The sequence below is a fragment of the Hyperolius riggenbachi genome, chromosome 8 (assembly GCF_040937935.1).
Source record: "Hyperolius riggenbachi isolate aHypRig1 chromosome 8, aHypRig1.pri, whole genome shotgun sequence".
Classification (NCBI taxonomy): domain Eukaryota; kingdom Metazoa; phylum Chordata; class Amphibia; order Anura; family Hyperoliidae; genus Hyperolius; species Hyperolius riggenbachi.
This window is the reverse complement of record NC_090653.1, coordinates 126,549,421-126,563,017: the sequence shown is the minus strand read 5'-3', so window position 1 is coordinate 126,563,017 and position 13,597 is coordinate 126,549,421. Positions and strand designations below refer to the sequence as shown.

Sequence of the window (13,597 nt, the reverse complement as noted above, 5' to 3'; positions counted from 1 at the left end):
TGATCTTTCAGCTGTGCCAGCTAGCTGCCTCAACAGAGCAGCTAATTTGTTAACTGTTAACTCTATATCTGCTTCCATAAAAGCAGGGAGTAGACACACTGCAGATTTATTGCAGGATTTGTATCAGCTGCAAGAAAGTACTGTTTCTCTTTAAAGGTTATTGTGCTGTTAGGTATCTTTGGTTATCTTCTAGAGAGGAAGTTCAGGTTCGATACACACTGGCCCATATGCAATTCACTTTTTCACTTGTGTTTTCTCCCAGGTGATATATTTTCATCTTCTATTTAAAGTAACTTTTCAGCAGTTTACAATTGAAAAAAGTACCAAAAGTAGTAGAAAAGTTACTGTAAAAATTATGTTATGCATTTTCTTGATTGCTGGGGGTTTAAAATTTTAATATTGACAAGGTGTTAAAATATCACCTAGGTGAAAACTCAGTTGAAAAAGTGAATTGCATATGGGCCAGTGTCTCCCCTTGTTGGCAGCTTAGAGACCCATGTATGTAATGTAGCACTATGAACATGCGATGCCTGCTCCGGCCTGCAGGTGGCCGCCCTCCCGTCACCCAGGGTAAGCTGTGTTTGGCCCGGGCCGCCTGTCATTGTGCTGCACGTCATACAATGTAGGAACCAGCAGCCGGTTGAGCTGCTCTCTCATCTGGCGGGAGATGCAGCAGGAGCAGCTGGCTGAGCTGGATGCCGGGGGTCCCGCACCATCCCCGGGGAGTCCTGCAGGAGAGCTGGCCGCCTCCTGGCTGCAGCGCGCCCGGCATGAAGTGCAGCAGAGCCCCAGCATGCGGGTCCCCCTCCGGCAGCCGCAGTCAGTGTGTGTGCTGGCCGTGCAGCGGTACCAGGGGGAGAGCAGCCGCTGCCGCTATCACTATGATATCACCCTGTATGATGGGACGGTGCAGGACACGTGGCTGCTCTCCCCGGAGCTCCGCCACCTGCTGCATACTAACCTGCTCTACTGCGGCTCCCGCGTCTCCATCACCCTCTGCTCCTACCGCTACCTGGAGAAGAGGCTGGCCACCGGCCTGGTGTGCATAGAGGAGCTGGAGATCAGCGGGGAGGAAGCCTGTGCTATACCCCCTGGGGTGCATCTGCCCCTCTGTGGGGGACGCAGCCACTATCTGCCCCTCTGGAACAATGACGACCCCTATGGTGACATGTGGGAAGTTTGGAAGCCTGCACAGGCGCTGAGTGTGGATGGTATGTCACTGGCATCGCTTTTTTGTGGGCTTGCTACTGTCTCCTGCAACTTTTTGAAATGCTGCTTTCTTAAAGTGCCCATACACTATGAGAGATTGTTGCTCCAACCTGCTGTCCGATCGTAATTTCAATAGGTGTCAAGCAAAAATCAACTAACATAATTTATTGGACAGGTTTTTTTTTTTTTTGCTAGTCGATTGGGGTTGCGTCGGTATCCATGCGGTGGGCTGAGAGTTTGGGGTTGTGTCCCCCCCCCCCCCCCTGCTATTGCTGTTCACTTTGAAGCCATATGCAGGCGTACATTTGAATACGGCGCTGGTAGACTTGGGCGCAGGATCCAGCTGTTAAATGGCTGGTCCTGCTTCTGCACAAGTCCGGGGCGTTTTAATTACTATTCCCCCTCCAGGCCGACATGGATAGTGGGGGAATGAAATAATTCGGCTTCCAGCGATTGCTGGAGGCCGAATTATTGTGTTTTTTAAGCAACTTCGGCTCCGTCTTCTGACGGAGCCGACCTTCCTCACTGAGCGCCGCTATAGACTGATTCCCATTACAGTCTATGGCGGCGCTGGCTGCGCCCAAATCTAGCAGCGCTGAAAAGCACTGCTCCGATATGCAGAGTATTGGTATAGCAAAGTGCTCAGACATACGCTGCTCCAGCTGCCACTCTCCCTCTTCTGTTCTGCCGTCATCTCCTGGTGCCAGTAGTGACCCAGCGACAGTGTACGTATACCGCCAATTGTCTGAACCAAGAGATATCGGATAATGACGGGAAACAATTTGTACACACTTCCTAGAGAAGATTTTAGCTCAGGGCCCTTTTACACTTAAAGGGGAACTGAAGTAAGGTATACGGAGGCTGCCATATTTATTTCCTTTTAATCAATACCAGTTGCCTGGCAGCCCTGCTGATCTGTTTCTCTGCAGTAGTATCTGAATAACACCAGAAACAAGCATGCAGCTAGTCTTGTCAGATCTGACTTTAAAGTCTGAAACACCTGATCTGCTGCATGCTTGTTCAGGGGCTATGGCTAATAGTATTAGAGGCAGAGGATCAGCAGGGCTGCCAGGCAACTGGTATTGATTAAAAGGAAATGGATATGGCAGCCTCCGTATACCTCTTACTTCAGTTCCCTGTTAATGCTTTGGTACGCGTTTAGTTTTTTTCTCCATAGTAGTGCATTGTGAAGAAGCTTTCAGTTAAAACGCGTATAGTGGGAACTGTGCCATAGGAGAACATGGGCATTACTTTGAAAATCAGTTTTCTTTCAGGTATAACTGACAGCAACATTAAAAATGTTACGGTATAAGAAAATACAAAAGTCCTGCTCTTACATGCAACATGGGGGGGGGGGGTGCTCAGAGCGGCACAGTGGAAGGAAGCCCATTTGAACCAGGGGACAGGTGTAGCACCCCCGTTATACACACATTGTCATGTATGTTTTAACGATTATGGGGTCAGTTCAGGTTTCCTTTAGGCACTGGGTTATTAGTCTTTCCGATAAAAAAGGGAAGAGCGATTCTAGAAAGTCTGTACACATTTTATCTTATCATGCCTTATGTTACTTCAGAATACTTAAATTGCCTCCAACTTTTGCTCCAGCTCACTAGTATTACACCTAATATAATGTTTGGGCATTTATATATGACTTCAAATGCAGTTTAAAGGCTTTTATTAGTGTTGTCATAGTCGCATTATTGAAATCCTTCCAATCTCCTTCCAGTTTTGCTTGCTTGGCCATCTTGCCGAGCCAGAAGGGGTGCATTGTGTTACCAGGGAGCGTACAAATAAAACCGGCTGTGGATTTACCTGTTTAACACAATCTAATTTTACCATTAATAGTTATTTTGGTGCTTTAGTGAGTTTTTAATAGCTTTTATTACGTAGTATCCTCACATAGTTTCACTTTGACTTTCTGTAAACAAGCCAAAATAAGTCTGATGCTGACCGTACAGATTTTTGTCTTTTCAAGCTGTTGACATTGAAACAGTTACAAAAGAATTTAAAGCAGTCATCTGGATGTGTTTTTTCTTATTTTGTTTTTGTTTTTTAAATATTGATTCAATACCATCAAAATGTTATGCAACACCCTCGACTGATTCTTTTTTTTTTTTTTTTTTTTTTTTTTTTCAGTTTTAGTTTTCTCACATACTTTTCAGTAGATTTGTTTTGCTGGGTGCTGAAAATGTTCTTGGTAGAGAGGACTAATGACCTCCTGTGAAGTCAATGTGGGGGGAAAGTTTATTGAATAAAGGTTAGTACACACTTTAGGTTAAACTTGGTGGAGGCAGCGGTGGATAAAGATCGCCTCGTGTTAGAATATAGTGTGTGTACGGGCTTTCCTGATACTTTGACAAGAGATCTGGCGTGCCTTTAACCACTTGCCGACCGCGCACTCATAACGCGCGTCGGCAAAGTGGCAGCTGCAGGACCAGCGACGCAGTATTGCGTCGCCAGCTGCAGGCTGATTAATCAGGAAGCAGCCGCTCGTGCGAGCGGCTGCTTCCTGTCAATTCACGGCGGGGGGCTCCGTGAATAGCCTGCGGGCCGCCGATGGCGGCTCGCAGGCTAAATGTAAACACAAGCGGAAATAATCCGCTTTGTTTACATTTGTACGGCGCTGCTGCGGCCGGGGATCGCCGCCATGTGACAGGGGACGTCCCGTCACTGGCTGCACAGGACGGATAGCGTCCTTTGCAGCCCGGAACACCAGGGGGGCCAGGTGGGAGGGGGAGGATTTCGCCGTGGAGGGGGGCTTTGAGGTGCCCCCCCCCCCCGCAACACCCGCAGGCAGGAGCGATCAGACCCCCCCAGCACATCATCCCCCTAGTGGGGAAAAAAGGGGGGCGATCTGGTCGCTCTGCCTGCACGCTGATCTGTGCTGGGGGCTGGAGAGCCCACCCAGCACAGATCAGCAACAACAGCGCTGGTCGTTAAGGGGGGGTAAAGGGTGGGTCCTCAAGTGGTTAAAGGTTGTGCACAGGGCTGTGGAGTCGGCAGCAATTATTGGGTAGTTAGTGTCAGAATTGTTAAAAATATTACAACTCCTAATGTATTTTAAACTGTGATTACAAATAAAATATTCAGTTTCTCAGATAATAGCCATAATAAATTACGTCGGAGTGTTTGTATTTATATACAGCAGCATCTTGTCCTCAAGAACTAAAATATTAACCATTCACCCTTTAGTGGCAGCCAAGATTTGCAGTGTCCCTGGCTTTCTGGGTTCTCTGGCTTTTTAATTTTTATTAATAAAGTTTATTTGTAACTTTGAATGCTGTATTGAGATTTTAGTTTGATACAATATTGAGTTTCACATACATATCTGCCTGTGGCACGACCATCTCAACAGCTATTATGCTTACTAACATTCACTTCACACATCATTTTAGAACATGCCAGACGATTATTTTAAATTTCTTTTCAATTCAAGAATTACAATTATTTTTTTTCTAATTAAATATAACATTTGACCATTGTACCACACATATTATCTTTTTTCCCCAATTATGAAAAAAAAATGATTGCAAACTCAAAAAAATAAAAATAAAAAAATTGTTTGCGTGTGTACATGTAGAAATTGAAAGTCTACACTACACCATTCAATTTTCATAAAAATTGATTTGAAAAATTCACCACTCCTGATCGATTTACATAAAAAAGGGAAATTTTAGATTTCTCAAATGTATTTAGGCTTCTTGCACACCAAGACGTTGTGTTAGGTGGCACGTTAAGGTCGCATACCGTGCACCTAACACAACGTATGGTGCTGCAAAAGCCGACGGTAGAGTGAGCCGCGTTAGGCTGCTCGATGCCCATAATATCTCCCAGAGTGGCGCTGATTGGCCAGCGGGACCACGTGATGCGGAGCGAGACACTCCGCATCACGTGGTCCCGCCGGCCAATCAGCGCCCGCCAGTGCAGTGAATATTAAGTAGCCATGTGCGCGGCTACTGTAGCTGGCTCTCCCCGCCTCCTCCGCCCCCCACTGCGCATGTGCAAACAGTCTAACGCGGCTATAGCCGCTCCAACGCCGTAGCATGCTGCACTTTGCACAGAACGTGCAGCGTTACATGTAACGCAACGTGGGCTGTGTGAACAGCCCACTTGTGTTACATTGCTGTGCGTTGGGGGAGCGTTACAGGCGCACTAACGTGCGCCTGTAACGTCTTGGTGTGCAAGCAGCCTTAAACTAAACCAAAGACCTGGTAAAGTGAATATTTGATACTTACCCGGGGCTTCCTACCGCCCCATAAACACAGCTGAGTCCCTCGCCATCCTCCCTCCGTCTGCCATTCAGCCGTGATCAGCCCCAGTAACTGGCAGGGCTTTGGGAGGTACGCAAATTCGCAGAAGACCCAGCCTGGACCTGTCGGAGCCTGTTACTGGGGCTGATCGCGGCTGAACAGCAGACCAAGGGAAGACAGCATGGGATTCTGACGTGTTTGTGGGGTGGGAGGTAAGTATCAGATCTTTACCAGGTCTCTGGTACACCTTAAAAAAAAAAAAAATCTTTCTCTACAACTGATTTTATCAAATTGCCATAAAATTGGATTGTTTAATTGTATCATTATTGTATGTGTGGCCACCTTTAAATTTTATTAGCGCTTTAATATGATTTTAACAAGTGCATTTCAGTGTTACCTTAACACATAACTTTTGTCAGCTCCAGGACTGATTCAACATGCTTTTCAAACTCTTTATTCATAATATCCATTCATTTGATTATATTTTTTTCTGTAACATTTTGTTGATTACCTAATTTATTAGGTTCTGTTTAGGCTACGTTCAGTGACACATTGCAGTGCACTGCGGCAATATGACATTGCTAACACAATGCAACGCGATATTGCAATGGTATGTTCACATAGGTGTGTTAGCAGTGAAGTTGAAGTGATGCATGCAGTGTGGTGTCAGCAATGCAATATGTATGCCTTAACAGTTGCCATGAAGCATACTTTGCATATACTGCATGCTTTACTATGCATTGCACTGCACACATAACATGTGATGTTACTTTTTCCCTCTATTGGGAGCCTGTTTTTACAGGCTACCCACCACAATGTCATTGTGAGCATAGCCTAAAACTGTCCAAACAAGTTATAATTTTTCTGTTTCATTTTACTGCAATTCAATTAAAAAAAATAAAATTTGGTTGTGCAGAAAACTTTACCAAGAATTGTATGGTGTGTGATGTGATTGCCAAGTTGTATTCAACATAAAGTGTAACTATTTAGAACATACAAAACTTTGTTGTTTGTATAAACAAAAAGGGTGGAATTATACAATAATAATAATAATACAATAACATTTGTAAAGCGCTTTTCTCCCATAGGACTCAAAGCGCATAGCTGTGTCTCAGATTAATACAGGGTTTCAGGATGGGTTGTGTTACAGAGGGGATAGTCAGATGTTCATGAATGCCAGACTGAAAAGGTAGGTTTTCAGTTTAGACTTAAATGTTTCCAGGGATGGGGCTGTCCTGATTGGGTGTGGCAGGGAGTTCCAAAGTGTAGGGGCAGCATGACAAAAGGCTCTGTCTCCAAAGGTTTTGAGGTGGACTCTGAGGGTGACCAAGGTGTTACGTCCTTTTGATCTAAGATTGTGGGGGGTGTGATGTAGTTGCAACAAGTCCTTCAGGTATCTAGGGCCCAGATTGTGCAAGGATTTGAATGTCAGTAAGCCAATCTTAAACAGAATTCTCCATTTTATCGGTAGCCAGTGGAGTGAGCTCAGGGTTGGTGTTATGTGGCAATGGCGGGGTTGGCTCGTTAACAGCCTTGCGGCGGCATTCTGTACTAATTGCAGGCGGCGTAAGTCTTTCTTATGCAGGCCTGTGTAGAGGACATTGCAGTAGTCTAACCTTGATGTGACGAAGGCATGAACTAGGGTTGGAAGATCCTCTGAAGGAATTAAGTGTTTAATCCTTGCAATATTCCTTAGGTGAAAGAAGGAATTATGAAAGTATGTGTCTATGTATGTTACAGTAAAAAAAATGTAAATAGTATATGCAATATGAAAATAATATATTGTATATTACAATAATAATGTAAATAGAATGTTATGTCATGTGAAAATAATATATTGTATGTTACAATAAAAAATAAATGTAAATAGTATGGTATGTAAATGGGAAAATAATATGTGGAAAAGTGATTGTTGGGTAGAATTGTTTCAAAATATAACTGTATTGTACTTAGTTTATTTTAAATATTTTAACAGAAACCAGTGTGAAGTTGCAAGAGAAAAAGTGTGTTAAAGTACTCGGATAACTTTGTACTTTATTTTTTCTTTCTTTGGTCACACCACGGCTATAATGTGCGGTGCAACCAAAGAAAAAAAATGAACACGGCTTCCAGCTAGCAGCATCATGTCTCATAGACTTTAATGGCCACTGCGATAAGCTGCAGCGGTGGAGAGTACCGTGGTGTGACATAAGTTTTTAAAAGGAGCCTTAAGTGTACCCAAGCCAAAGCTTAACCACTTAACGACCGCCCCCAGCCGATGGGCGGCGGCAAAGTCCGGGCCCAAACGACCGCAATACGCCCATCGTCGGGGGCGGCTGCGGGAGTGGCTATGCGGCGATCGCGTCATTCGTGACGCGATCAGCCGCCGGGGACTGGCTCCGCCCCCCGTTCGCCGTAACCCGCCGGCCGTTCGGAAGCGCCGGCGGGTTACTGGCATCCGGATCGCCGCTGCAACAGTGTATAATAGGCTTTGTAATGTATACAAAACCTATTATACTGGCTGCCTCCTGCCCTGGTGGTCCCAGTGTCCGAGGGACCACCAGGGCAGGCTGCAGCCACCCTAGTCTGCACCAAACACACTGATTTCCCCCCCCCCCTGCCCCCTGATCGCCCACAGCACCCCTCAGACCCCCCCCTGCCCACCCCCCAGACCACTGTTTGCACCCAGTCACCCTCCTAATCACCCATCAATCACTCCCTGTCACTATCTGTCAACGCTATTTTTTTTTTAAGTCCCTAATCTGCCCCCTACTCCCTCCTGATCACCCCCCCACCCCTCAGATTCTCCCCAGACCCCCCCCCCAGACCCCCCCCCCCCCCGTGTACTGTATGCATCTATCCCCCCTGATCACCTGTCAATCACCTGTCAATCACCCGTCAATCACCCCCTGTCACTGCCACCCATCAATCAGCCCCTGATCTGCCCCTTGCGGGCAATCTGATCACCCCCCCACACCAATAGATCGCCCGCAGATCCGACATCAGATCACCTCCCAAATCCATTGTTTACATCTATTCTCTCCTCTAAACACCCACTAATTACCCATCAATCACCCCCTATCACCACCTGTCACTGTTACCCATCAGATTAGACCCTAATCTGCCCCTTGCGGGCACCCAATCACCTGCCCACACGCTCAGATTGCCCTCAGACCCCCCCCTTATCAATTCGCCCGTGCAATATTTACATCTGTTATTCCGGGTAATAACCCACTGATCACCTGTCAATCACCCATCAATCACCCCCTGTCACTGCCACCCATCAATCACCCCCTGTCACTGCCACCCATCAATCAGCCCCTAACCTGCCCCTTGCGGGCAATCTGATCACCCCCCCACACCAATAGATCGCCCGCAAATCCGACATCAGATCACCTCCCAAATCCATTGTTTACATCTATTCTCTCCTCTAAACACCCACTAATTACCCATCAATCACCCCCTATCACCACCTGTCACTGTTACCCATCAGATTAGACCTTAATCTGCCCCTTGCGGGCACCCAATCACCTGCCCACACGCTCAGATTGCCCTCAGACCCCCCCCTTATCAATTCGCCCGTGCAATATTTACATCTGTTATTCCGGGTAATAACCCACTGATCACCTGTCAATCACCCATCAATCACCCCCTGTCACTGCCACCCATCAATCACCCCCAGTCACTGCCACCCATCAATCAGCCCCTAACCTGCCCCTTGCGGGCAATCTGATCACCCACCCACACCAATAGATCGCCCGCAGATCCGACATCAGATCACCTCCCAAATCCATTGTTTACATCTATTCTCTCCTCTAAACACCCACTAATTACCCATCAATCACCCCCTATCACCACCTGTCACTGTTACCCATCAGATTAGACCCTAATCTGCCCCTTGCGGGCACCCAATCACCCGCCCACACCTCAGAACGCCCTCAGACCCCAGCCCTGATCACCTCGCCAGTGCATTGCTTGCATCTATTTCCCCCCTCTAATCACACCTTGAGACACCCATCAATCACCTCCTGTCACCCCCTAGCACACCTACCCATCAGATCAGGCCCTAATTTGCCCCGTGTGGGCTCCTGATCACTCGGCCAAACCCTCAGATCCCCCTCAGACCCCCTTCCGATCACCTCCCCAGTGCATTGATTGCATCTATTTTCCTCTCTAACCGCCCCCTGAGACACCCATCAATCACCTCCTGTCACCCCCCTAGCACTCCTATCCATCAGATCAGGCCCAATACATCCTGTCATCTAAGAGGCCACCCTGCTTATGACCGATTCCACAAAATTTGCCCCCTCATAGACCACCTGTCATCAAAATTTGCAGATGCTTATACCCCTGAACAGTCATTTTGAGAAATTTGGTTTCCAGACTACTCACAGTTTTGGGCCCGTAAAATGCCAGGGCAGTATAGGAACCCCACAAGTGACCCCATTTTAGAAAGAAGACACCCCAAGGTATTCTGTTAGGTGTATGATGGGTTCATAGAATATTTTATTTTTTGTCAAAAGTTAGCGGAAATTGGATTGTTATTGTTTTTTTCACAAAGTGTCATTTTTCACTAACTTGTGAGAAAAAATAAAATCTTCTATGAACTCACCATACCCCTAACGGAATACCTTGGGGTGTCTTCTTTCTAAAATGGGGTCACTTGTGGGGTTCCTATACTGCCCTGGCATTTTAGGGGCCCTAAACCGTGAGGAGTAGTCTAGAAAACAAATGCCTCAAAATGACCTGTGAATAGGACGTTGGGCCCCTTAGCGCACCTAGGCTGCAAAAAAGTGTCACACATGTGGTATCGCCATACTCAGGAGAAGTAGTATAATGTGTTTTGTGGTGTATTTTTACACATACCCATGCTGGGTGGGAGAAATCTCTCTGTAAATGGACAATTGTGTGTAAAACAAATAAAAAAATGTGTCATTTACAGAGATATTTCTCCCACCCAGCATGGTTATATGTAAAAATACACCACAAAACACATTATACTACTTCTTCTGAGTACGGCGATACCACATGTGTGACACTTTTTTGCAGCCTAACTGTGCTAAGGGGCCCAAAGTCCAATGAGTACCTTTAGGATTTCACAGGTCATTTTGAGACATTTGGGTTCAAGACTACTCCTCACGGTTTAGGGCCCCTAAAATGCCAGGGCAGTATAGGAACCCCACAAGTGACCCCATTTTAGAAAGAAGACACCCCAAGGTATTCTTTTAGGTGTATGATGAGTTCATAGAAGATTTTATTTTTTGTCACAAGTTAGCGGAAATTGATATGTATTGTTTTTTTTTTCACAAAGTGTCATTTTCCGCTAACTTGTGACAAAAAAAAAATCTTCTATGAACTCACCATACTCCTAACAGAATACCTTGGGGTGTCTTCTTTCTAAAATGGGGTCACTTGTGGGGTTCCTATACTGCCCTGGCATTTTAGGGGCCCTAAACCGTGAGGAGTAGTCTAGAATCCAAATGCCTCAAAATGACCTGTGAATAGGACGTTAGGCCCCTTAGCGCACCTAGGTTGCAAAAAAGTGTCACACATGTGGTATCGCCGTACTCAGAAGAAGTAGTATAATGTGTTTTGGGGTGTATTTTTATACATACCCATGCTGGGTGGGAGAAATCTCTCTGTAAATGGACAATTGTGTGTAAAAAAAATCAAATAATTGTCATTTACAGAGATATTTCTCCCACCCAGCATGGGTATGTGTAAAAATACACCCCAAAACACATTATACTACTTCTCCTGAGTACGGCGGTACCACATGTGTGGCACTTTTTTGCACCCTAAGTGCGCTAAGGGGCCCAAAGTCCAATGAGTACCTTTAGGATTTCACAGGTCATTTTGCCACATTTGGTTTCAAGACTACTCCTCACGGTTTAGGGCCCCTAAAATACCAGGGCAGTATAGGAACCCCACAAATGACTCCATTTTAGAAAGAAGACACCCCAAGGTATTCCGTTAGGAGAATGGCGAGTTCATAGAAGATTTTATTTTTTGTCACAAGTTAGCGGAAAATGACACTTTGTGAAAAAAAACAATTAAAATCAATTTCCGCTAACTTGTGACAAAAAAAAAAATCTTCTATGAACTCACCATACATCTAACGGAATACCTTGGGGTGTCTTCTTTCTAAAATGGGGTAATTTGTGGGGTTCCTATACTGTCCTGGCATTTTAGGGGCCCTAAACCGTGAGGAGTAGTCTTGAAACGAAATTTCTCAAAATGACCTGTGAAATCCTAAAGGTACTCATTGGACTTTGGGCCCCTTAGCGCAGTTAGGGTGCAAAAAAGTGCCACACATGTGGTACCGCCGTACTCAGGAGAAGTAGTATAATGTGTTTTGGGGTGTATTTTTCCACATACCCATGCTGAGTGGGAGAAATATCTCTATAAATAGACAATTGTGTGTAAAAAAAATAAAAAAATTGTCATTTACGGAGATATTTCTCCCACCCAGCATGTGTATGTGTAAAAATACACCCCAAAACACATTATACTACTTTTCCTGAGTACGGCAATACCACATGTGTGGCACTTTTTTGCGGCCTAACTGCGCTAAGGGGCCCAAAGTCCAATGAGCATCTTTAGGCTTTACAGGGGTGCTTACAATTAGGCACCCCCCAAATGCCAGGACAGTAAACACACCCCACAAATGACCCCATTCTGGAAAGTAGACACTTCAAGGTATTCAGAGAGGAGCATAGTGAGTCTGTGGCAGATTTCATTTTTTTTTGTCGCAAGTTAGAAGAAATGGAAACTTTTTTTTTTTTTTTTTTTTTGTCACAAACTGTCATTTTCCGCTAACTTGTGACAAAAAATAAAATCTTCTATGAACTCACCATGCCTCTCACTGAATACTTTGGGATGTCTTCTTTCCAAAATGGGGTCATTTGGGGGGTATTTGTACTATCCTGGAATTTTAGCCCCTCATGAAACATGACAGGTGCGCAGAAAAGTCAGAGATGCTTGAAAATGGGAAAATTCACTTTTGGCACCATAGTTTGTAAACGCTATAACTTTTACCCAATCCAATAAATATACACTGAATGTTTTTTTTTTTATCAAAGACATGTAGCAGAATAACTTTCGCGCTCAAATGTATAGGAAATTTTACTTTATTTGAAAAATGTCAGCACAGAAAGTTAAAAAAGTCATTTTTTTTACAAAATTTATGTCTTTTTTGATGAATATAATAAAAAGTAAAACTCGCAGCAGCAATCAAATAGCATCAAAAGAAAGCTGTATTAGTGACAAGAAAAGGAGGTAAAATTCATTTAGGTGGTAGGTTGTATGACCGAGCAATAAACCGTGAAAGCTGCAGTGGTCTGAATGGAGAAAAAGGCTCTGGTCCTTAAGGGGCGAAAAGACTGTGGTCCTGAAGTGGTTAAGTACAAAATCAAATACTTAAAGGGGCGCTATGGTGAAAAATTGTAAAATTTAAAATATGTGCAAACATAAATAAGTATGTTTTTTCCAGAGTAAAATGAGCCATAAATTTATTTTCTCCTATGTTGCTGTCACGCAGGCCCAGTGCACACCAAAACCGCTAGCAGATCCTCAAAACGCTAGCGGTTTTTGGAGCAGATTTCAGAGCGATTCTAGGCATGTTTAGAGACATGCCTAGTGTTTTTGTGTAGCAGATTACAAATATAGTTACAGTAAAAGCTGTTACTGAACAGCTACTGTAACAAAAACGCCTGGAAAACCGCTCTGATGTAGCGTTTTCCAGAGTGGTTTGCGTTTTTCCTATACATTGAGGACGAAACGCTTCTGCAAACCGCAAACGTGCAGCAGGAGGCATGTTTGCGGGTTGGAAAAAAAACTCAAACTGCTAGTGTACACCATCCCATTGAAATACATTAGCCAAGCGTTTTCACAGGTGGATGTGGCTGGCGGATCGCTGCTAAAACCGCTCTGTGTGCACTGGGCCTTACAGTAGGTAGCAGAAATCTGACAGAAGTGACAGGTTTTGGACTAGTCCATCTCCTCATGGGGGGATTCTCACAGATTTATTTATTTTAAAAAGCACTTAGTAAGTGGCAGTTGCTCTGTCCAACTGCCAAAAAACTGTGTAGTGAGCAGGGAAACTGGCCAGCATCGTTGTCTTGGCAGTTGCTTAACAAACTAACAAAACAGTACAAGGA

General features: G+C 44.9%; 1 protein-coding gene across 3 annotated transcripts in view; it reads left to right on the top strand.

Annotated features, from left to right (window-relative positions):
* The first annotated feature begins 618 nt into the window (after positions 1 to 618).
* Positions 619 to 13,597, top strand: part of RADX (RPA1 related single stranded DNA binding protein, X-linked) — a 99,027-nt gene continuing 86,048 nt past the window's right edge. For all 3 annotated transcript variants that reach the window (XM_068251052.1, XM_068251053.1, XM_068251051.1), the window contains exon 1: positions 619 to 1,211. In XM_068251052.1, the coding sequence (XP_068107153.1) occupies positions 668 to 1,211 (544 nt within the window). In that variant the 5' untranslated portion in view covers positions 619 to 667. The remainder of the gene's footprint in view (positions 1,212 to 13,597) is intronic.